Below are 25,113 nucleotides of genomic sequence, written 5' to 3'. Positions count from 1 at the left end.
AACCGAACACCTGCACGTCTTTGGACTGTGGGAGGAAACCGGAGAACCCGGAGAAAACCCACGCAGACACGGGGACAACATGCAAACTCCACACAGAAGGGCCCCAGCCGGGATCCGAATATGTTTTATCATACCCGTCTTGAAGAACCACAGAGGTGCACACTTTCATTTAACTTACCAAGCCCATCGTTTTTCCTCTACCTCCGACTGCGTGCACCCATCAACGCACATGGAGAACCTAGGAAGTCTCCACTTACCATGCACCCTTCGCGTCACATCTTGATGGGTGTGGTAATAAAGGTGTGGTGTCTCAGCTTCCTAAAAAGAGCTGCCTATGATCCATGCTTGGGCTGGGGACTTTAAACGACACGCTGGGGAGATTACGCGAGGAACCCTGATCCCCAACTGGATCACCATCTCTTTCAGCAACATTTATGGGACGAACCTTGCTCTAAGAAAGTCTCATCTCACGAAACACCTGCCATCCCCAAACGGCACCTCACGCCCGGTGTGAAGGGCATGAGTCGGGCAGGGCAGTAGAAGAACATGGTGTGAAGCCATTTTACTTTATAGGGTTCCTGGTTTGAATCCCGGCTGGGGCCCTTCTGTGTGGAGTTTGCATGTTCTCCCCGTGTCTGCGTGGGTTTTCTCCGGGTTCTCCGGTTTCCTCCCACAGTCCAAAGACGTGCAGGTGTTCGGTTCATTGATGACTCTAAATCACCCGTAGGTGTGAATGGTTGTCTGTCTCTGTTCGTCTCTATGTGTCCTGTGATAGACTGGCGTCCTGCCCAGGGTGGACCCCGCCTCACGCCCGATGTCAGCTGAGACCAGCTCCAGCCCCCCACGACCCCGACAGGGACAAGAGGTTGAAGATGAATTAATAATATTATGAGAGGAAATCAAAAATATGATGACAAAAAAAAACCTTTGTTTACGGCATTGCTGCTTTTGTTCTGCTCATATGGCTCTGAAGAAATAACCATACGAAACAAACCCATAATTATTAAATCATATATTTTCTTTAAACCTGAGGGTAACATCTCAGTAGGGGGCGCCACACAATAGCTTGTGCATCAGTTACCATTCCGGTGTCAGTGTCTGCAGCGGTGGCGCCCTGATGTGGCGTTGATATAGTGAGAGGGGTGTGTCTCTGTCAGGACCTTCCCAAGAGGAGGGTGGACATCTGCTGCCTCTGAGGCACTGTCACATGAAATTATAGACTTAATCAAGTCCTCTCCGTCTCCTTCACCCTCCTCCACCTCCTCCCTCTCGCTCTCTCTCCTCTCCTCTTCCTCTTCCCTCTGTATCTGCCTCTCTACCCTCCTCTTGTTCATGCCCATACATCACATACGTCTTTTTCTCCTCGTCCTTTTCTCCTTGACTTTCCCTTCGAGCCTCACCTCGCAGCTCCGCCGTTGCACCCCCCCCCCCCCCCCCGCTCTTCTCCTCTCCTTCCCTGCCTCGAGGTCACCAGGAGCGGATCCAGCCTCCTGTTCCTGAGTCTTACTTAAACTTCAGTTGTGTCAGCTGGGCTGCAGCGGAGCTGAACCAAAGCCCCAGGGAGTCAGTGACCTTAGGAGCGCACGGGGAATAAATGTGAGGTGTACTGCAGTTTAAATAGACAAAGTATATCTGAAGGAGCAAAGGAAGGACGAAGGGAGGGAAGGATACGGGGACCAGAGTGAGAGATGTTTAGGGCGCACTCCCACTGTGCGTCCGTCCCGTGCCCCGTGCTTTAGGGTCCTTGTCCCCCCCTCCAGGCCCATTTGTACTCACACTACCTGGGCCTCGGAGAATGCTTCTTGCTGCCTATACGTCATCACGCCGTAACACGTCACACGCATTGATGACGTCATGGCGATGCGTGGCTTTGTTTCCAGATCTTTCCGTAGACCTCGGAGTTTTTGTGCGTCTTGTCGACTGTTTTTGAATCTTTTCATCGACCAAATCTGCAGTAAACACTCCACCTCCGCATCACACCAACGTGAACCTTTCACCGCCATTGTTTGAAATGTCCGCGCATGGTCCCTCCTTCTTTTTTCTATGTCCCAACAGGCGCACAGGAAATGACCTCAGAACCGCCGTAGGCCTCGAGCTCGTACACGTGCGCATGCTCGTGCTCGTACTCGTGAAAACGCGCTTTACAAAAGCCCACCTCTCCCAAACGGGCCGTGGACGGCAAGCTGGCCGCAGTTATACGCGGAGCGGTTGCACTCACACTGGTCAAACGCACTAGGCTTGACCCGAAAAAACGGTTTTGGCCTGGTGCGGAAGGACAGTGTGAGTGCGCCCTTAGAGTCTAGTGAGAGTGAACGGACTAGTCCAAGGACGTCAAAGTCAAATACATCAGAGGGCCAAAAAAACAAATCTGCTACGAGCCGAGGGCCGGACTGGTTCAACATTTATTTAAACATATTAAAATGATGCATATAACCTGTTGAACCAAGACCTAACACAGTGCACCGTATTTTATTTAATGATTAAATGAATAATCACATATTTTTGTACGACTCTGTCAGTGATTTTCCAACAGGCTCACAGACAAAAACAAACGTGTCCTGTACATTAAATGAATAAAGCAAGATTTTCTTATGACTTTCGTTATTTTAAGGAAAACATTTTCAACAGCAAACAACAAAAAATAAAATAAAGAATATGTTCCTTAATATCAAGATAAAGACGCACAGCTCTGTGAACATGAGCTTTAAACCCCTTGTTCTCATCGTCCACCTTCCCTTTAGCAGTTATTGGGGAGAAGGCCCACTTGTAGCGCTGCAGTGAGTTTGCGGGCTACTGTTGCATTGTGGGTAATGTAGTTTTGATGCGTGAAAAACACCAGCAGGCGGCTGTGGCGTGCGGGCCGGTTCTGATACTAATCAAACATCATCCCGGAGGCCGGATCTGGCCCGCGGGCCTTGACTTTGACACCCATGGACTACATGAAACAAATTCATTGTGTCATTAAATCCTCATTTGTATGACCCCCTGATGTTCCGGTGGCCTAATGGCTGCTACACAACCACGACACCGTCATTGTGATCCTAGCTGGAGACCACTGCAGTATATGGACCCCTGCACGTCCCACCACCTCACCTCTCCCCTGTCTCTACCTCCTGTTTCACTTTCTGATACAAAACTACATCATGAAAGGTCTCAGCTGTTGCAAAGAGTCATTACACACATAATTAGGGTTTCCAAAGTAGGGATGGGTATTTTAAGAACTCACATTCATCATATTAAGGCCCCTACAAACACGCTTTAGGCCGGCCGCTCCATTCATTTCCTATGGAAGAGGCGGCAGCGCGCAATGTTACAGCGGCGCCCAAGGTAGCGGCGTGCACGCTCAGATCTGCCTCTCCGCTGCTGCGCTCAACGTTCGAATGGTTAGCCTTTTTTTGCTCCTCTTGCGGTTGATATGTGTGTGTGTGTGTGTGTGTGTGTGTGTGTGTGTGTGTGTATACTACACTTGAAGCTTAGTTAAATGATGGAAATGCTTTCAAAAAATTGCCTGACCTTAAAGAATGTGCCTCAGAAATGCAGTTCCACACTAACACACACACACACACACACACAAACACATGGACGAACACATGCCACTCTGTCTGTTTACTACAATGAAGTGACGGCGCCCCCTCCGAGGGAAAGCCCATCACAATTCTACTAATCCCTTCCCCAATCAACTCGATGTGAGTGTCAACCCCTGATAAGCCCCTTAACCAACAACTACATACACACACACACACACACACACACACACACACACACAGTCACAACATGCTACCACTCACCCATGGCAAAGAATGGGATCCCCAGCAGCGTAGAGTTGAACTTCCCGTCCGATATGAAGAAGATCCCTGCAGCCGTCACGTTGGCTATGCAGATGGTCAGCACTCCCAGCAGGCCCAGGAACGGCTTCCCCCTCAGGCAGTCCCGCATGGAGCTGGAGATGGTGGCGGCCAGGAGCACCAGCACCAGGCTGACGAGCACTTCCCCCTTGGCCAGCACGCCCGTCTGGTGGAAGTCCCGCCACAGGCTGAAGGAGGTAAGCGACTGGATGTGGAGCTGGTCGGGCCCGTGCGGTGCCTCTGCCGTGGATAACCGACTGACCAGGGTGCAAAACTCATTCTCCCAGCGTTTGGCGATGGCATCCTGCACCATGGGTCCGTGGTTGCGGAGGTAGTAGGTGATCTGAACCGCGCGGGCAAACTTGACCTGCTGGTCCCGGCTATTGGGCGAGAAGGACACACCGCCCAGCTGGTGGCCGATGAAGGACACACGGCCATCCTGTAGGGGGGTTAGAGATATCTGACATTAGCTAATGAACATTTCCATAAAAACACATGATCCCATCTGTTTGAAACTGCTCCACCCTGTCCCACACCCCGTCCCACACCCCGTCCCACACCCCTGTGGTTGGGGAGCAGCCAGCTGTAAAATAAACTGGACGGTTGCAGCAGCGGTTCTCTGCCCTCGACGCTTCAGTGTTGATTTACCGTTTAACTTAACTCACCTTACAGCTGCGGACAGAGCCGGTTGTGAAGGTTGATGTGCTGCTCTATTGTAACGGCTAAATTCATTTAATTATATAGCGCATGCAAGTCATCCCCGTGACCAGAGTTTGGAGATAATGTGATTGTGCAATAAGAATTGTGCACAGCACTGAAGAGCTCAGCGAGGCAGCCGGGGCAGTAAAAGCGCGTCTGTCAGGAAGACGTACAGAGCGGAGGTTAGTACACGAGCAGCCCGAGCTGGAAATGTTGCCATGGTACCACTGCAGATTCTGCCACAACTTACAGTATTTCAGGTTTTGAAGTAGCCTTTCAGCAGCAGTACAGTACACACCTACTGTATTATATAGCATAAATTATATAGCAATCCTCATATACTTATATCTCACAATCCAATCATGTTTTCTTCCTGTGAACGACAACCATGGCTACTTCACCACACACAAACACACACACATCAGTCGCCGAGTGCGTTTCCAAGCCTTCTGCTTTTATTCCCAAAAAGACGAAGTTCCTATCAAGCTCTTCTATATCTTCCACTAACGTTCGAGCTGCTGATGTTCCCGTTTACGTGCAGTGACGTTCTCGACTGTTTGAACATTCCTTCAACCTCCTCTTCCTCCAAAAGCTACAAAAAGTGCGACACTGATAGTGACTTTTACACGTGTTGTAATAAAACACAATGCAAGAGAGGAGTTCACGCCGCAGCAGGAGAAAACAAAGGTTTTGCTGCTTTAACACTTTTCCGTAGGCTGGATCCGATGGTGTGTAGACGTCCACTGCCTTCAGTGTGTGTGTGTCTGTGTGAACGGGTGAATGTGACGAGTGTGAAAGCGCCATGAGGCCATGATGTGGCTTAGTGTGGTAAGGAATATGTTGTGTTATTGTCATCGCTGTGACACGCTGTGCATGTGTCCCCGGACCTGCTCCAGTCACCAGCGAGCTTCCCCCTGTCAGCCATCCTCAGCAGCAGAGAGCTTCCCCCCTGTCAGCCACCCTCAGCAGCAGAGAGCTCCCCCCTGTCAGCCACCCTCAGCAGCAGAGAGTGTCCCCCGTCAGCCACCCTCAGCAGCAGAGAGTGTCCCCCGTCAGCCACCCTCAGCAGCAGAGAGCTTCCCCCTGTCAGCCACCCTCAGCAGCAGCGAGCTTCCCCCTGTCGGCCACCCTCAGCAGCAGAGAGCGTCCCCCTGTCAGCCACCCTCAGCAGCAGAGAGCTTCCCCCCTGTCAGCCACCCTCAGCAGCAGAGAGCTTCCCCCTGTCAGCCACCCTCAGCAGCAGAGAGCTTCCCCCTGTCAGCCACCCTCAGCAGCAGAGAGCGTCCCCCTGTCAGCCACCCTCAGCAGCAGAGAGCTTCCCCCTGTCAGCCACCCTCAGCAGCAGCGAGCTCCCCCTGTCAGCCACCCTCAGCAGCAGAGAGCTTCCCCCTGTCAGCCACCCTCAGCAGCAGAGAGCTTCCTCCTGTCAGCCACCCTCAGCAGCAGAGATTTTCCCCCTGTCAGCCAACCCTCAGCAGCAGAGAGCATCCCCCTGTCAGCCACCCTCAGCAGCAGAGAGCTTCCCCCTGTCAGCCACCCTCAGCAGCAGAGAGTGTCCCCCGTCAGCCACCCTCAGCAGCAGAGAGCTTCCCCCTGTTGGCCACCCTCAGCAGCAGAGAGCTTCCCTCTGTCAGCCACCCTCAGCAGCAGAGAGCTCCCCCCTGTCAGCCACCCTCAGCAGCAGAGAGAGTCCCCCCTGTCAGCCACCCTCAGCAGCAGAGAGCGTCCCCCTGTCAGCCACCCTCAGCAGCAGAGAGCTTCCCCCTGTCAGCCACCCTCAGCAGCAGAAAGCTTCCCTCTGTCAGCCACCCTCAGCAGCAGAGAGTGCCCCCCGTCAGCCACCCTCAGCAGCAGAGAGCTTCCCCCTGTCAGCCACCCTCAGCAGCAGAGAGCTTCCCCCTGTCGGCCACCCTCAGCAGCAGAGAGCTTCCCCTGTCAGCCACCCTCAGCAGCAGAGAGCTCCCCCTGTCAGCCACCCTCAGCAGCAGAGAGCTTCCCCCTGTCAGCCACCCTCAGCAGCAGAGAGCTTCCCCCTGTCGGCCACCCTCAGCAGCAGAGAGCTTCCCCCTGTCAGCCACCCTCAGCAGCAGAGAGCTTCCCCCTGTCAGCCACCCTCAGCAGCAGCGAGCTCCCCCTGTCAGTCACCCTCAGCAGCAGAGAGCTTCCCCCTGTCAGCCACCCTCAGCAGCAGAGAGCGTCCCCCTGTCAGCCACCCTCAGCAGCAGAGAGCGTCCCCCTGTCAGCCACCCTCAGCAGCAGAGAGCTTCCCCCTGTCAGCCACCCTCAGCAGCAGAGAGCTCCCCCTGTCAGCCCACCCTCAGCAGCAGAGAGCTCCCCTCTGTCAGCCACCCTCAGCAGCAGAGAGCTTCCCCCTGTCAGCCACCCTCAGCAGCAGAGAGCTTCCTCCTGTCAGCCACCCTCAGCAGCAGCGAGCTTCCCCCTGTCGGCCACCCACAGCAGCAGAGAGCTCCCCCGTCAGCCACCCTCAGCAGCAGAGAGCTTCCCCCTGTCAGCCACCCTCAGCAGCAGAGAGCTTCCCCCTGTCAGCCACCCTCAGCAGCAGAGAGCTTCCTCCTGTCAGCCACCCTCAGCAGCAGAGAGCTTCCCCCTGTCAGCCACCCTCAGCAGCAGAGGGCTTCCCCGTCAGCCACCCTCAGCAGCAGAGAGCGTCCCACTGTCAGCCACCCTCAGCAGCAGCGAGCTTCGCCCTGTCAGCCACCCTCAGCAGCAGAGAGCTTCCCCCTGTCAGCCACCCTCAGCAGCAGAGAGCTTCCTCCTGTCAGCCACCCTCAGCAGCAGAGAGCTTCCCCTGTCAGCCACCCTCAGCAGCAGAGCGTCCCCCTGTCAGCCACCCTCAGCAGCAGAGAGCTTCCCCCTGTCAGCCACCCTCAGCAGCAGAGAGCTTCCCCCTGTCAGCCACCCTCAGCAGCAGAGAGCATCCCCCTGTCAGCCACCCTCAGCAGCAGAGAGCTTCCCCCCTGTCAGCCCACCCCTCAGCAGCAGAGAGCTTCCCCCCTGTCAGCCACCCTCAGCAGCAGAGAGCTTCCCCCCGTCAGCCACCCCTCAGCAGCAGAGAGCTTCCCCCTGTCAGCCACCCTCAGCAGCAGAGAGCTCCCCCCTGTCAGCCACCCTCAGCAGCAGCGAGCTTCCCCGTGTCAGCCACCCTCAGCAGCAGAGAGCTTCCCCCTGTCAGCCACCCTCAGCAGCAGAGAGCGTCCCCCTGTCAGCCACCCTCAGCAGCAGAGAGCTTCCCCCTGTCAGCCACCCTCAGCAGCAGCGAGCTTCCCCCCTGTCAGCCACCCTCAGCAGCAGAGAGCTTCCCCCTGTCAGCCACCCTCAGCAGCAGAGAGCATCCTCCTGTCAGCCACCCTCAGCAGCAGAGAGCTTCCCCTGTCAGCCACCCTCAGCAGCAGAGAGCTTCCCCTGTCAGCCACCCTCAGCAGCAGAGAGCTTCCCCTGTCAGCCACCCTCAGCAGCAGAGAGTGTCCCCCGTGTCAGCCACCCTCAGCAGCAGAGAGCGTCCCCCTGTCAGCCACCCTCAGCAGCAGAGAGCTTCCCCCTGTCAGCCACCCTCAGCAGCAGAGAGCTTCCCCCCTGTCAGCCACCCTCAGCAGCAGAGAGCTTCCCCCTGTCAGCCACCCTCAGCAGCAGAGAGCGTCCCCCTGTCAGCCACCCTCAGCAGCAGAGAGCTTCCCCTGTCAGCCACCCTCAGCAGCAGAGAGCTTCCCCCTGTCAGCCACCCTCAGCAGCAGAGAGCTTCCCCCTGTCAGCCACCCTCAGCAGCAGCGAGCTCCCACCTGTCAGCCACCCTCAGCAGCAGAGAGCTTCCCCCTGTCGGCCACCCTCAGCAGCAGAGAGCATCCTCCTGTCAGCCACCCTCAGCAGCAGAGAGCTTCCCCCTGTCAGCCACCCTCAGCAGCAGAGAGCTTCCTCCTGTCAGCCACCCTCAGCAGCAGAGAGTGTCCCCCCGTCAGCCACCCTCAGCAGCCAGAGAGCTTCCTCCTGTCAGCCACCCTCAGCAGCAGAGAGCTTCCCCCTGTCAGCCACCCTCAGCAGCAGAGAGCTTCCCCCTGTCAGCCACCCTCAGCAGCAGAGAGTGTCCCCCGTCAGCCACCCTCAGCAGCAGAGAGCTTCCCTCTGTCAGCCACCCTCAGCAGCAGAGAGCTCCCCTCTGTCGGCCACCCTCAGCAGCAGAGAGCTTCCCCTGTCAGCCACCCTCAGCAGCAGAGAGCGTCCCCCTGTCAGCCACCCTCAGCAGCAGAGAGCGTCCCCCCTGTCAGCCACCCTCAGCAGCAGCGAGCTTCCCCCTCTGTCAGCCACCCTCAGTAGCAGAGAGCTTCCCCCTGTCAGCCACCCTCAGCAGCAGAGAGCTTCCCCGTGTCAGCCACCCTCAGCAGCAGAGAGCTTCCCCCTGTCAGCCACCCTCAGCAGCAGAGAGCTTCCCCCTGTCAGCCACCCTCAGCAGCAGCGAGCTTCCCCCTGTCAGCCACCCTCAGCAGCAGAGAGCTTCCCCCGTCAGCCACCCTCAGCAGCAGAGAGCTTCCCCCTGTCAGCCACCCTCAGCAGCAGAGAGAGTCCCCCTGTCAGCCACCCTCAGCAGCAGAGAGCTTCCCCCCTGTCAGCCACCCTCAGCAGCAGCGAGCTCTCCCCTGTCAGCCACCCTCAGCAGCAGAGAGCTTCCCCCTGTCAGCCACCCTCAGCAGCAGAGAGCTTCCCTCTGTCAGCCACCCTCAGCAGCAGAGAGCTTCCCCCTGTCAGCCACCCTCAGCAGCAGAGAGCTTCCCTCTGTCAGCCACCCTCAGCAGCAGAGAGCTTCCCCCTGTCAGCCACCCTCAGCAGCAGAGAGTGTCCCCCCGTCAGCCACCCTCAGCAGCAGAGAGCTCCCCCCCTGTCAGCCACCGTCAGCAGCAGAGAGCTTCCCCCCCGTCAGCCACCCTCAGCAGCAGAGAGCTTCCCCCTGTCAGCCACCCTTTAGCAGCAGAGAGCTTCCCCCTGTCAGCCACCCTCAGCAGCAGAGAGCTTCCCTCTGTCAGCCACCCTCAGCAGCAGAGAGCTTCCCCCTGTCAGCCACCCTCAGCAGCAGAGAGCTCCCCCTGTCAGCCACCCTCAGCAGCAGAGAGCCCTATTACGTGAGACGCATCTACGCACAAAAACAGCGCAAAACTTCAGTGATTGTTCCAGGAGCTGTAAAAATGGGGCCGTAGGGTCGACTCTGTTTTGGAGCCAGCCTCAAGTGGCCGTTTGAGGAACTGCAGTTTTCCTTTCAGCTTCATCTTTAAACACCGGACGTCGCTGCTTCATTAAAACACTGTCTTATTCACACCCACACACAACATCCTGATGTCAGTTTGAACCCCTGCGTGACACCACTTCATTGTTGCACCCAGAACAATGTGAACGTTCATTTGCAGCTTATTGTAAATGTGATTTTATCTCGTTATAAACACAATAATCCGGCATAATCAGACCGTCACAGCGTGATGACTCACAGCGGGGCGCCTGATACACATCTCACATCTCACACTTCTGCTGTAGATAAATAAATCCCTGGGATTGTTCACTTTAATGTCTGTAAACAACTTAGTCGGGGTGAGGAAAGACATATACTGCTGTGGCTTTATGTGGGATCGATTAGGGCGCACTCACACTGTCCTTCCGCACCGCGCCAAAACAGGTTTTTTCAGCTAAAGCCTAGTGCGTTTGGCCAGCTGGCCGTCCACAGCCCGTCTGGGAGAGGTGGGGCTTTAGTAAAGCACGTTTGCACGTGTACGAGCACGAGCGTGCGCACGTGTACGAGCACGAGGCCTACGGCGGTTCTGAGGTCATTTCCTGTGCGCCTGTTGGGACGTAGAAAAAAGAAGGAGGGACCATGCGCGGACATTTCAAACAATGGCGGTGAAAGGTTCACGTTGGTGTGATGCGGAGGTGGAGTGTTTACTGCAGATTTGGTCGATGAAAAGATTCAAAAACAGTCGACAAGACGCACAAAAACTCTGAGGTCTATGGAAAGATCTGGAAACAAAGCACGCATCGGCATGACGTCATCAATGCGTGTGACGTGTTACGGCGTGATGACGTATAGGCAGCAAGAAGCATTCTCCGAGGCCCAGGTAGTGTGAGTACAAACGGGCCTGGAGGGGGGGGACAAGGACCCTAAAGCACGGGGCACGGGACGGAGGCACAGTGTGAGGGCGCCCTTAGTGTGGTGGACACACATAGTTAATAACAATCAACAGCCAGGTTTCCTCTTAGAGCCGTTATTTAACTGACTACCTCTAATATATTAATTTGTCACATATTTCCTCTGCAAACACTCGTACTCGGTGCTTCAGATCCGTCATTTCACGACAGTGCACAAGTGTGTTTATGTAACGTAATCACTCGGTGATTGCTCAGGGAACTCAGAAAGCTTTGGCTCTGATTTCACTTGTTTGATGCACGAAACTCAAATGAATCCACCACCACACTGACTCTCCAACTTCACTAAAGCATCTCACATCGTTCTCAACAGTAACTGCACACGTGTCTGTCTACGAGCATCCTTCACAGAGCCAGTGTGTGCTGTGACTGTTCACATGTAAAGCCACACAGTGAATAATGAGACACAATCAGGGCAACGGTTTCTATGTCACCTGCAAACTGTGTTTACTGTTGAGTATGCTAACGCTAACCGAGAGAGAGAGAGAGAGAGAGAGAGAGAGAGAGACGCAGAATGAGAGAGAGAGAGAGAGAGAGAGAGAGAGAGAGAGAGAGACGCAGAATGAGAGAGAGAGAGAGAGAGAGAGAGAGAGACGCAGAATGAGAGAGAGAGAGAGAGAGAGAGAGAGAGAGAGAGAGAGAGAGAGAGAGAGAGACGCAGAATGAGAGAGAGAGAGAGAGAGAGAGAGAGAGAGAGAGAGAGAGAGAGAGAGAGAGAGAGAGAGAGAGAGAGAGAGAGAGGAGAGAGGAGAGAGAGAGAGAGAGGAGAGAGAGAGAGAGAGAGAGAGAGAGAGAGAGAGAGAGAGACGCAGAATGAGAGAGAGAGAGAGAGAGAGAGAGAGAGAGAGACGCAGAATGAGAGAGAGAGAGAGAGATGAGAGAGAGAGAGAGAGGAGAGAGAGAGAGAGAGAGAGAGAGAGAGAGAGAGAGAGAGAGAGAGAGAGAGGAGAGAGAGAGAGAGAGACGCAGAATGAGAAGAGAGAGAGAGACGCAGAATGAGAGAGAGAGAGAGAGAGAGACGCAGAATGAGAGAGAGAGAGAGACGCAGAATGCAAGAGAGAGAGAGAGAGACGCAGAATGAGAGAGAGAGAGAGACGCAGAATGAGAGAGAGAGAGAGACGCAGAATGAGAGAGAGAGAGAGAGAGAGACGCAGAATGAGAGAGAGAGAGAGAGAGACGCAGAATGAGAGAGAGAGAGAGACGCAGAATGCAAGAGAGAGAGAGAGAGACGCAGAATGAGAGAGAGAGAGAGACGCAGAATGAGAGAGAGACGCAGAATGAGAGAAAGAGACGCAGAATGAGAGAGAGAGAGAGAGAGAGAGAGAGAGAGAGAGTAGGTGTGTGTGTGTGTGGGGGGGGTTCCACACAAAAGCAAGTGTGTGTTTACGTGATTGCTGTGAGAAGTTGAGTGATACGGTAAAAGGGAGGAAGTGACGTCTCTCCAGCTTCCTGAGGAAGGATGGAGGAGAGAGGTGGAGATAGAAGCCTCCAGGTTCCCGTGCCCCGTGCTTTAGGGTACTTGTCCCCACACTCCGTCCGCTTGTTCCCGCAACCTGGTTCTTTGGGTCCTGACCCAGCTTTCATGACCACAGGTGAGGGTAGGAACCAGGACTGAGCGGTAGATCCAGAGCTTTGCCTTCCTCAGCTCTCTTTTCAAAGGTAAATTGATGATCATCTGAAACAATAGCACTGGAGGAGTCTCCTATTCAGGACTGAATCAAGGGGAAGTAGCATGAAACCCCACTCTGGGGACTCTGGGGTATACAATGAGAGCAGCACATGACCCCATCATACGACGTCGTACGATACACCCTCTGCTGATTCAGGGGTGATATTTGTGGGCGGCAGTAGCTCAGTCCATAGGTGACTTGGCTGGGAGCTGGCGAGTCGCTGGTTCGGGTCCCTGTGTGGACCATGAATGGAGCGTGGACTGGTGGCTGTTGAGAGAGGTGCCAGTTCATCTCCTGGGCACTGTTGAGCAAGGCACCGAACCCCCAACTGCTCAGGGCACCGGGCACCGGCAGCCCCCTCGCTCTGACATCTCTCCATTAATTGCATGTATATAGGTCCTGTCTGTGTGTGTGTGTGTGTGTGTGTGTGTGTGTGTGTGTGTGTGTGTGTGTGTGTGTGTGTGTGTGTGTGTGTGTGTGTGTGTGTGTGTGTGTGTGTGTGTGTGTGTAACATGAAAAAATAGAGTGAAAATTGAATTTTCCCATTGCGGGACAAATAAAGGAATTCTTCTTCTTCTTCTTCTTCTTCTTCTTCTTCTTCTTCTTCTTCTTCTTCTTCTTCTTCTTCTTCTTCTTCTCCTTCTTCTTCTTCTTCTTCTTCTTCTATTAACATCACTTTTTGACTTTGATTTGACCGTCTGCGATTAAAGTAGTAGTATTTATACTCCAGATCCCAGACCGTGGATCAGAACAGCCTGAAAAGCCCAATCAAAGCCCAAAACACCCTTGGGTGCTTCCATTTTCTGATGACATCACACTGAATCAAACTCTTATTGATTTCTGTCTTTCATTAATAAATGACCCTGACGCGACGCTCCCCACACAGCAGTGTTTCATCTCATGCTCTTTCAGTGTGAGCCATGCATCGCTCTGTCTACTGAGGCCGGGCTGGGCCGTGATTTAGCATTATTAACATTACAGAGGCTCACACAGAGCTGCTGCAGCGACGGACGACATGAGAAACATAATGTGTTAATTACAGATCACAGCATGTAAAGCAAAATACAAACAAGACCCTGAAAACAGGCAGAATGGGGCGTCTCCAACGACAACGTCACAAGGAATTTAAAGAGTATTTCATGCTGAAAACTCTTAATTAAGGGGTTTAATGCGGTTCCAGGTGACATGTGAGGATTGTATTGACTGCTTTTTATTGCCATGTTCGTAAATGCACCCCGGGGCGAGCCATTTATGGACAGGCGTGTAACTTACAGCGTCAGCCGATTCCTGTGCTTGTCTCCAATCACATCTCCTCTCCTGCAGCGTTTTAACCGTCTCCTTCTGCACATCAGCTGTTTTCCTGCCTCACCGCCGCCACTCTCACCTCCAATTTTATGATTTATTAAAGAGAACGGGGGGTAAATCAAACGTTGACCTCAGACTGACATTGCTATGCAGCATACAACCCAAACTACCCAATAACGTAATTCAATCCAGCGCTCAATGGTACACGATAGTATGAGTGTGAGGATATATACGTACTGCAGAAGACGCACAGCTCTGCCTTTTTATATCAACCATAAGAGCTTTTATCTACGGAGGCCCAGCTCTTTTATAAGGTCCTTTATTATAGACGACGTCTTTAATCATCTCGTTATCTTGAAACATCAAACTGGTATCTCAGGATAATAGACTGGAACAGTTAGAGCGCCCTCCCACTGTGCCTCCGTCCCGTGCCCCGTGCTTTAGGGTCCTTGTCCCCCCCTCCAGGCCCGTTTGTACTCACACTACCTGGGCCTCGGAGAATGCTTCTTGCTGCCTATACGTCATCACGCCGTAACACGTCACACGCATTGATGACGTCATGGCGATGCGTGGCTTTGTTTCCAGATCTTTCCGTAGACCTCGGAGTTTTTGTGCGTCTTGTCGACTGTTTTTGAATCTTTCAATCGACCAAATCTGCAGTAAACACTCCACCTCCGCATCACACCAACGTGAACCTTTCACCGCCATTGTTAGAAATGTCCGCGCATGGTCCCTCCTTCTTTTTTCTACGTCCCAACAGGCGCACAGGAAATGACCTCAGAACCGCCGTAGGCCTTGTGCTCGTACACGAGCGCACGCTCGTGCTCGTACACGTGCAAACGCGCTTTACAAAACCCCACCTCTCCCAAACGGGTAGTTTTTATTTTATTAGAGGTTAAAGTTGATGAATAATTAGGGGCGTGGCCTCTTGAGTGACAGCTAGCCTCTGTCCCTCACTTCTCCTCGGAGGTCTCCTCGTCAGCCAGATCGACGTACGCCCCTCCCCCAAACGTCACATACATGCCCTTTTTTGGTCAGAGGAAACAAGGCGGAGTCAAAGAATCATCAGATGGAGACTCCTGTGGGCGAAGACGATTGGAACGGACCCCTACGATAATGCTCCGTCCATTTTTTATACAGTCCATGATGTATTTATGCAGAAATCCATGCAAACAGCAGGACAGTGCAGATCTGCTCGGTCATCCTCTGATGCTCTGAGCTCTGTGCTGGATTTAAATCAGCAAAATATCTCTTTAAAATTGAGATCTTGTAATATTATATTAGCATACATTGGAGCATGGCCTTCCTGGGCTTCCGTATTCACTGTAATGCTTTTTTTATCCATGTTCTTTAACATTGGGAAACAGAAATCTGTATTTGTATGCCCCGACTGTCCATTATCTGGGTCCTTTGACCGTCAGAAAAACACAAACCAGCGTTGCCATTTGTCCTGTTAACCACTTTGGCACATCACCTAGCGACCAACACGCTCTAATTGACCATCACACATTAGCATGTCATGCGGTTGCTGGTAGTGATGAATACAGGAGCTGGCAGGTAAAGATTTTGCCGCTCATTTGTACTTTGGTCTCAATCCATTTCTATATAAGATATAGTTCTCCTTTATATGTTGAGTTGTCCAACTGCATCTGTTCATGAAGCCCCATTTGCTCTGTTTTGATCTCTTTTCTTATTATTTAATCTATTTTTATTTTTCCAATACCTGACAGTTTAAAAAAGAACACACGGCTAAAAATACGGCAGTCAAAGCAAAACAAAGAGTTTATATTTTCAGCCTTTTCTCCCGGGAACGGAGCTAAAGTTCAGTTCAGCGTAAAAGTAGGACTTCTTCTGAAGGCTATGTCTGGATAACAAGCACGGAAATAAACTCAGCTTGTGTCATCAAAGAGAAGGATGAGGCACGAGGAGTCAGGCGGATGAATTAGCCCAGACGGCTCGTCAAACGGGGACGTAGAGAAGAAGGATTCATGGACACGGGGAGTGCAGAGAGTCTGTGCAGACGCCTGAGAGCCAGAGAGGAAGGAGCTCGATCGACCCAACAGCCTGAGCAAGGGGACAGGGCCCCCCCACACTTAGGGCGCACTTACACTGTCCTTCCGCACCAATACCGTTTTTTCGGGTCAAGCCCAGTTCGTTTGATCAGTGTGAGTGCAACCACTCCGTGCATAACTGCGGCCAGCGGGCCGTCCACAGCCCGCCTGAGAGAGGTGGGCTTTTGTAAAGCACGTTTGCACATGTACGAGCACGAGCGTGCGCAGGTGTACGAGCATGACGGCGACGGCGACAACGACGGCGACAACGACGGCGACAACGACGGCGACGGCGACAACGACGGCGACGACGACGGCGACAACGACGGCGACAACGACGGCCACAACGACGGCCACAACGACGGCCACAACGACGGCCACAACGACGGCCACAACGGCGGCTGCGTTTTTGGGAGCCGAGGCGGTGGGAGGCTGCAGATCGTGCTGCAGATCCCTGTCACACTGGACGGCGTCCTCCTTCTCCGCTGTTAGGGAGAGAAGAAGGGCGTTTCCCAGCATGCACCAGCTCTGGGCGCTGTTGTGTGGCAGCGCTTCACAGCTCCACCTACACACCTGACGTGCACACTACATCCAATTTACACACTTTTGCGTCACCGTGTGCACACAGACTTCCCCCCAAAGACACTTGTCTAAACGCGGAATAAAAAGTGAGAACACAACGGCACTTTTGCGTTTCCTTTCTAGATCGTCTTCGTCTGAACGGATTAATATTTGTGTCGCTGCCTTTTGAGATTTTAAATGGTTTATTTATTACAAGAGGTCGAATTTCCTTAAACCCATTAACGAACACTCAGTGCTTTAGTTTCACTGGACAGCTATTCTAATTTATTAATGGCTAGTTTGAGAGAATGCTATCGTTCTTTCAGATGGATTAAAAAGAGGCTTATTGGGTAAAAACTGCTTCTCCCCCTTTCCATGTAAAACAAAAACACACTCTGCATCCCGTCACCTGGATATGAGGAGGCAAACAGTCTGCAACCGGAAGATAAATGGCCTCACTGCTGCACACAGACACTGATTCAGCTCGGCTAGCTCACTCTGCTGTGGAAGCTCTCAGTGGATGTTACAGCCCACCGTGCTGGAGAGACTCCGCCTGTCATACATTACATATGTGCCTGTGTCAGTTTAAGCATCCAGTGTGTGTGAAGCAGTCTACAGTAGTGCGTATAGTGATTCTGTCACCAGTGGGACAGGTAGCTAGGCTAACGCTACTGACATGTTTAAGGTGGTAGGTCATGTTTGTCTAACGTTACTTACATGTTTAAGGTGGTGGGTCATGTTCGTCTAACGTTACTTACATGTTTTAAGGTGGTAGGTCATGTTCGTCTAACGTTACTTACATGTTTTAAGGTGGTAGGTCATGTTCGTCTAACGTTATATGTTTTAAGGTGGTAGGTCATGTTCGTCTAACATTACTTACATGTTTAAGGTGGTAGGTCATGTTCCTCTAACGTTACTTACATGTTTAAGGTGGTAGGTCATGTTCGTCTAATGTTACTAACATGTTTTAAGGTGGTAGATCATGTTCGTCTAACGTTACTCACATGTTTTAAGGTGGTAGGTCGTGTTCGTTTAACTTTACTTACATGTTTAAGGTGGTAGGTCATGTTTGTCTAACGTTACTTAAATGTTTAAGGTGGTAGGTCATGTTTGTCTAACGTTACTTAAATGTTTAAGGTGGTAGGTCATGTTCGGCTAACGTTACTTACATGTTTAAGGTGGTAGATCATGTTCGTCTAACATTACTGACATGTTTAAGGTGGTAGGTCATGTTTGTCTAACGTTACTTACATGTTTTAAGGTGGTAGGTCATGTTCGTCTAACGATACTTACATGTTTTAAGGTGGTAGGTCATGTTCGTCTAACGTTACTTACATGTTTAAGGTGGTAGGTCGTGTTCGTCTAACGTTACTTACATGTTTAAGGTGGTAGGTCATGATCGTCTAACGTTACTTACATGTTTAAGGTGGTAGGTCATGATCGTCTAACGTTACTGACATGTTTAAGGTGGTAGGTCATGATCGTCTAACGTTACTGACATGTTTAAGGTGGTAGGTCATGATCGTCTAATGTTACTTACATGTTTAAGGTGGTAGGTCATGTTCGTCTAATGTTACTAACATGTTTTAAGGTGGTAGGTCGTGTTCGTCTAACGTTACTTACATGTTTAAGGTGGTAGGTCATGTTTGTCTAACGTTACTCACATGTTTTAAGGTGGTAGATCATGTTCGTCTAACGTTACTTACATGTTTAAGGTGGTAGCTCATGTTCGTCTAACGTTACTTACATATTTAAGGTGGCAGGTCGTGTTCGTTTAACGTTACTTACATGTTTAAGGTGGTAGGTCATGTTTGTCTAACGTTACTTACATGTTTTAAGGTGGTAGATCATGTTCGTCTAACGTTACTTACATGTTTAAGGTGGTAGGTCATGATCGGCTAACGTTACTTAAATGTTTAAGGTGGTAGGTCATGTTCGGCTAACGTTACTTAAATGTTTAAGGTGGTAGGTCATGTTCGGCTAACGTTACTGACATGTTTAAGGTGGTAGGTCATGATCGTCTAACGTTACTTACATGTTTTAAGGTGGTAGGTCGTGTTCGTTTAACTTTACTTACATGTTAAAGGTGGTAGGTCATGTTTGTCTAACGTTACTTAAATGTTTAAGGTGGTAGGTCATGTTCGTCTAACGTTACTTACATGTTTAAGGTGGTAGGTCGTGTTCGTCTAACGTTACTTACATGTTTAAGGTGGTAGGTCGTGTTCGTCTAACATTACTTACATGTTTAAGGTGGTAGATCATGTTTGTCTAACGTTACTTAAATGTTTAAGGTGGTAGGTCATGTTCGTCTAACGTTACTTACATGTTTAAGGTGGTAGGTCGTGTTCGTCTAACGTTACTTACATGTTTAAGGTGGTAGATCATGATCGTCTAACATTACTTACATGTTTAAGGTGGTAGATCATGTTCGTCTAACGTTACTTACATGTTTAAGGTGGTAGGTCATGTTCGGCTAACATTACTTACATGTTTAAGGTGGTAGGTCATGATCGTCTAACGTTACTTACATGTTTAAGGTGGTAGGTCATGATCGTCTAACGTTACTTACATGTTTAAGGTGGTAGGTCTTGTTCGTCTAACGTTACTTACATGTTTAAGGTGGTAGGTCATGTTTGTCTAACGTTACTTACATGTTTAAGGTGGTAGGTCATGTTCGTCTAATGTTACTTACATGTTTTAAGGTGGTATGTCATGTTTGTCTAACGTTACTTACATGTTTTAAGGTGGTAGATCATGTTCGTCTAACGTTACTTACATGTTTTAAGGTGGTAGGTTGTGTTCGTTTAACGCTACTTACATGTTTAAGGTGGTAGGTCATGATCGTCTAACGTTACTTACATGTTTAAGGTGGTAGGTCATGTTTGTCTAACGTTACTTACATGTTTAAGGTGGTAGGTCATGTTTCTCTAACGTTACTTACATGTTTAAGGTGGTAGGTCATGATCGTCTAACTTTACTTACATGTTTAAGGTGGTAGGTCATGTTCCTCTAACGTTACTTACATGTTTAAGGTGGTATGTCATGTTCGTCTAACGTTACTTACATGTTTTAAGGTGGTAGGTTGTGTTCGTTTAACGCTACTTACATGTTTAAGGTGGTAGGTCATGATCGTCTAACGTTACTTACATGTTTAAGGTGCTAGGCCATGTTCGTCTAACGTTACATATTTAAGGTGGTAGGTCATGTTCGTCTAACGTTACATGTTTAAGGTGGTAGGTCATGTTCGTCTAACGTTACATATTTAAGGTGGTAGGTCATGTTCCTCTAACGTTACATGTTTAAGGTGGTAGGTCATGTTCCTCTAACGTTACATGTTTAAGGTGGTAGGTCATGTTCGTCTAACGTTACTTACAGGTTTAAGGTGGTAGGTCATGTTCGTCTAACGTTACTTACATGTTTTAAGGTGGTAGGTCATGTTCGTCTAACGTTACATGTTTAAGGTGGTACGTCATGTTCGTCTAACGTTACATGTTTAAGGTGGTACGTCATGTTCGTCTAACGTTACTTACATATTTAAGGTGGTAGGTCATGTTCGTCTAACGTTACTTACATATTTAAGGTGGTAGGTCATGTTCGTCTAACGTTACATGTTTAAGGTGGTACGTCATGTTCGTCTAACGTTACATGTTTAAGGTGGTAGGTCATGTTCGTCTAACGTTACTTACAGGTTTAAGGTGGTAGGTCATGTTCGTCTAACGTTACTTACATGTTTTAAGGTGGTAGGTCATGTTCGTCTAACGTTACATGTTTAAGGTGGTACGTCATGTTCGTCTAACGTTACATGTTTAAGGTGGTAGGTCATGTTCGTCTAACGTTACTTACATATTTAAGGTGATAGGTCATGTTCGTCTAACGTTACTTACATATTTAAGGTGGTAGGTCATGTTCGTCTAACGTTACATGTTTAAGGTGGTACGTCATGTTCGTCTAACGTTACATGTTTAAGGTGGTAGGTCATGTTTGTCTAACGTTACATGTTTAAGGTGGTATGTCATGTTTGTCTAACGTTACATGTTTAAGGTGGTAGGTCATGTTTGTCTAACGTTACTTACATGTTTAAGGTGGTAGGTCATGTTTGTCTAACGTTACTTACATGTTTAAGGTGGTAGGTCATGTTTGTCTAACGTTACTTACATTTTTAAGGTGGTAGGTCATGTTCGTCTAACGTTACTTACATGTTTAAGGTGGTAGGTCATGTTCGTCTAACGTTACTTACATGTTTAAGGTGGTAGGTCATGTTCGTCTAACGTTACATATTTAAGGTGGTAGGTCATGTTCGTCTAACGTTACATGTTTAAGGTGGTAGGTCATGTTCGTCTAACGTTACATGTTTAAGGTGGTAGGTCATGTTCGTCTAACGTTACATGTTTAAGGTGGTAGGTCATGTTCGTCTAACGTTACATGTTTAAGGTGGTACGTCATGTTCGTCTAACGTTACTTACATATTTAAGGTGGAAGGTCATGTTCGTCTAACGTTACATGTTTAAGGTGGTACGTCATGTTCGTCTAACGTTACATATTTAAGGTGGTAGGTCATGTTCGTCTAACGTTACATGTTTAAGGTGTTACGTCATGTTCGTCTAACGTTACATATTTAAGGTGGTAGGTCATGTTCGTCTAACGTTACATGTTTAAGGTGTTACGTCATGTTCGTCTAACGTTACATATTTAAGGTGGTAGGTCATGTTCGTCTAACGTTACATGTTTAAGGTGGTACGTCATGTTCGTCTAACGTTACATGTTTAAGGTGGTAGGTCATGTTCGTCTAACGTTACATATTTAAGGTGGTAGGTCATGTTCGTCTAACGTTACATGTTTAAGGTGGTACGTCATGTTCGTCTAACGTTACATGTTTAAGGTGGTACGTCATGTTCGTCTAACGTTACATATTTAAGGTGGTAGGTCATGTTCGTCTAACGTTACATGTTTAAGGTGGTAGGTCATGTTCGTCTAACGTTACTTACATGTTTAAGGTGGTAGGTCATGTTCATCTAATGTTACTTACATGTTTAAGGTGGTAGGTCATGTTCCTCTTACGTTACTTACATGTTTAAGGTGGTAGGTCATGTTCCTCTAACGTTACTTACATGTTTAAGGTGGTAGGTCATGTTCCTCTAACGTTACATGTTTAAGGTGGTAGGTCATGTTCGTCTAATGTTACATGTTTAAGGTGGTAGGTCATGTTCCTCTTACGTTACTTACATGTTTAAGGTGGTAGGTCATGTTCCTCTAACGTTACTTACATGTTTAAGGTGGTAGGTCATGTTCCTCTAACGTTACATGTTTAAGGTGGTAGGTCATGTTCGTTTAATGTTACATGTTTAAGGTGGTAGGTCATGTTCCTCTAACGTTATATGTTTAAGGTGGTAGGTCATGTTCGTCTAACGTTACTTACATGTTTAAGGTGGTAGGTCATGTTCGTCTAACGTTACTTACATGTTTAAGGTGGTAGGTCATGTTCCTCTAACGTTACATGGTTAAGGTGGTAGGTCGTGTTCCTCTAACGTTACATGGTTAAGGTGGTAGGTCGTGTTCCTCTAACGTTACATGGTTAAGGTGGTAGGTCGTGTTCGTCTAACGTTACATGTTTAAGGTGGTAGGTCATGTTCGTTTAATGTTACATGTTTAAGGTGGTAGGTCATGTTCCTCTAACGTTATATGTTTAAGGTGGTAGGTCATGTTCGTCTAACGTTACTTACATGTTTAAGGTGGTAGGTCATGTTCGTCTAACGTTACTTACATGTTTAAGGTGGTAGGTCATGTTCCTCTAACGTTACATGGTTAAGGTGGTAGGTCATGGTCGTCTAACGTTACATGTTTAAGGTGGTACATCATGTTCGTCTAACGTTACATGTTTAAGGTGGTAGGTCATGTTCGTCTAACGTTACATATTTAAGGTGGTAGGTCATGTTCGTCTAACGATACATATTTAAGGTGGTAGGTCATGTTCGTCTAACGTTACATGTTTAAGGTGGTACGTCATGTTCGTCTAACGTTACATATTTAAGGTGGTACGTCATGTTCGTCTAACGTTACATATTTAAGGTGGTAGGTCATGTGACCTTCTTGTGGTCATCCTCACCCATATTTTAGACGTCTTTCCGACATGATAATAATTATTAACTGTCTAACCCCGATGTCAAAGGGACCCGCCGTCTATCACGACTTCCTGTATCTAGCCCTTCAAATTAAAAGCCCTCCAGCCTTTTAGGCCATCTGTCAGTCACATTGATACTTAATTTTGAAGACACGGCTCCAAATGTTTTTTTGTCCTGCGACCGATCGACCAAATCAATTTCGTTCGACTAATGCTTGATCGACTGTTTGGAGAAAGCCCTAAAAAACACACATCATGCAGCAAATTCAAAATAAAACTGTGATCTTACACACAGGAATGGGTTTCATCTGCATTAACACACACACACACACACACACACACACACACACACACACACAAAACAAAACTATTGCAGCTGATGCATGTGTGCCACAGATTCACCTCACACCTGATCAGACCAGCAGCACCGGGCTCCGTCTGCAGAGCACATCTGCACTCGTCGGCCTTCAGAACGTGCACCTGTGTGTCTGCACACAGCATCTCCACATGCGTGTTGTTGTGTGTCGCTGCTGCTAAACGCGTGTGAGGTGGACACAGCTGCACGTATGCGGTCGCATCTCACCGGGACCCTGAGAGGAAGAATCCAGGCGGGCGACGTTTCCTTTTAGGGGTCGACAGATATGGATTTGTGAGGGCCGATGCTGATACTGTTTCATCCCATCAGCCTTCACAGATGACCGATACGGACTGACGGTTTTTTTGAGCCGATGTTACTTTTGCTCCCTCAAGTCATCATAAAAACTACACAATGATGATAACAAATATTACGAGTCTTGATTTTAAACAAAGGAACATTTATTGAACTTAAAAAAGGCGTTTGCAGCGACATGGAGCTTCCTGTGCATGCCTGTCAGCGGACGCAGAAGCCCACATCGCCTAAAAACGCAAATATCGGCCTATAATATCGGCCTGCTGCTGTATCAGTCTATCACTACTCTCCATGCAGCATCTTAAAGTGTGTTGTTGTGTGTCACTGCTGCTAAAGGTGTGTGCGTTGGACACAGCTACTCGTACGTGGTCACATCTGGGACACTGAGAGGAGGAATCCAGGCGAGCGAGTCTGTACCTGGGAGTCTGTTAGCTACTGTAGCCATGTCATGCTGCATGTGCAGCCAGGAAGGAGAGAGGAGGGAGACACTGCATCAAAAAAAAAAAAAACAGGATATCCCTCTCCCTCTCTCTCTCTCTGTGTGTGTGTGTGTGTGTGTGTGTGTGTGTAGGAGCAGAGAGCAGGCACTACATGCAGCCAATCAATTCACCTGCAAAGAAGGGTGAAAAAACTGCAGGGCTGTGTGTGTGTGTTATGGAGAGGGTTCCCTCCGCCGGCTGATGTATGCAGCAATCTGCAGCCCCGCAACACAAGCACACTGCGTTCATTCAGAAATGATGGCCACTTCTGAGGCTACAGCTATACACTGCTGCTGCTGCTGCTGCTGCTGCTGCACTGTCACCGTGGCTGGGGGGGGGAGGGAGGGGAGGGGAGGGGGGGCTCAGTGTGCACAGGCCTGACTGACATGTAGGGTGTTCAGAGGGAGAGAGCATGTGTTCAATCAGATCTCACCTTTAATGTCGTGTTGGGATAGTTCACGGGCACCTTATGGAAAGTGCTGTTGGAGAGCACGGCGTGTCTGATGTCCTCGAAGATGGTGATGATATCATCCAGGAGGCAGCGCTTGTCCCTGTGGCTCAGCACGCAGAGGTGCGCGAACGTGTAATTGAACCCCTTGTAATTGACGCGCAGATCCAGCACCCGCTTGTGGACCTGCAGGACCTGGTCGGCCAGCTCCAGGATGTTCCCCCCGGACTTGGCCAGCAGGATGAGCCTGCCATATCTGCCCGGGGTGTGCAGATCCGAGTACAGCTTGTGCTTGGACTGGTCGATGGGAAACAGGCTGTTGGCGAGACTCCGCTCGATCTTGGCCAGGCTGTGAGTCGGGGCGACCAGCACCTCCAGGTCCGTCTCCGGCTTGAATCGGCTGAGCACGGTAGATCCGAAAATGATGGTGAGGACGGCGGGGACGGTGAGGAAGAAAACGGGGTGCCTGCTAACGAATAAGCCCAGCCAGTAGAACGAAGCCTTGAGCCCTCTGTGGATCACTTGCCGCAGCATCCTCCACAAAATCCAGCTCGCAGATGCCCCGTCTCCTCCGATGAAGCACATGTGACATCAGACTCCGTTCCCCGGCGTTAGTCCCATTCGTAAGAGAATTTACACCGGGCTTCACCACCATGCACACACGTTCGTCCACACACACACACACACACACACACACACACACACACACACACACACACTCACTCACTCACTCACTCACTCACTCACACACTCACACACACACACACACACACCACAACACCTGGAGAAAAAAAAAAGCACTGCAGCAATTCCCTGCAAGACGCACGGACGCGCACGGACGCGCACGGACGGGCAGACAGTCAGAAAAACCGTCGCGCATCAGGCGAATCAAGACGAGTCCGCGTCGCGTGATCTCAAGCCATTCCGCCTCCGTGTGACGGGGGCGAGCCGCGAGTCTCCTTCGCCGCACCGGCTGCAGTTGCAGCGACGAGCCGCGGCGGCGTGAGGTGCATGTGTGCGCCCGCTGTCTGTCTGTGCGCCTCCACAGCTCACAGCGGCGGCGCCTGAG

The 25,113-nt window shown here is 50.1% G+C and overlaps 1 protein-coding gene across 1 annotated transcript in view; it reads right to left on the bottom strand.

Annotated features, from left to right (window-relative positions):
* Positions 1 to 24,629, bottom strand: part of ptchd4 (patched domain containing 4) — a gene marked incomplete at both ends in the record, with an annotated part of 44,607 nt that extends 19,978 nt beyond the window's left edge. The window contains 2 exons of the mRNA XM_083933988.1: positions 3,789 to 4,284; positions 24,030 to 24,629. Coding sequence (XP_083790114.1) covers positions 3,789 to 4,284; positions 24,030 to 24,629 — 1,096 coding nt within the window. The remainder of the gene's footprint in view (positions 1 to 3,788; positions 4,285 to 24,029) is intronic.
* Between the last annotated feature and the right edge of the window lie 484 nt (positions 24,630 to 25,113).

The sequence above is a fragment of the Echiichthys vipera genome, assembly GCF_963691815.1.
Source record: "Echiichthys vipera genome assembly, chromosome: 19".
NCBI classification, from domain to species: Eukaryota; Metazoa; Chordata; class Actinopteri; order Perciformes; family Trachinidae; genus Echiichthys; species Echiichthys vipera.
Note: the sequence above shows the minus strand (reverse complement) of the source record. Positions and strands in the feature narration are given on the sequence as shown.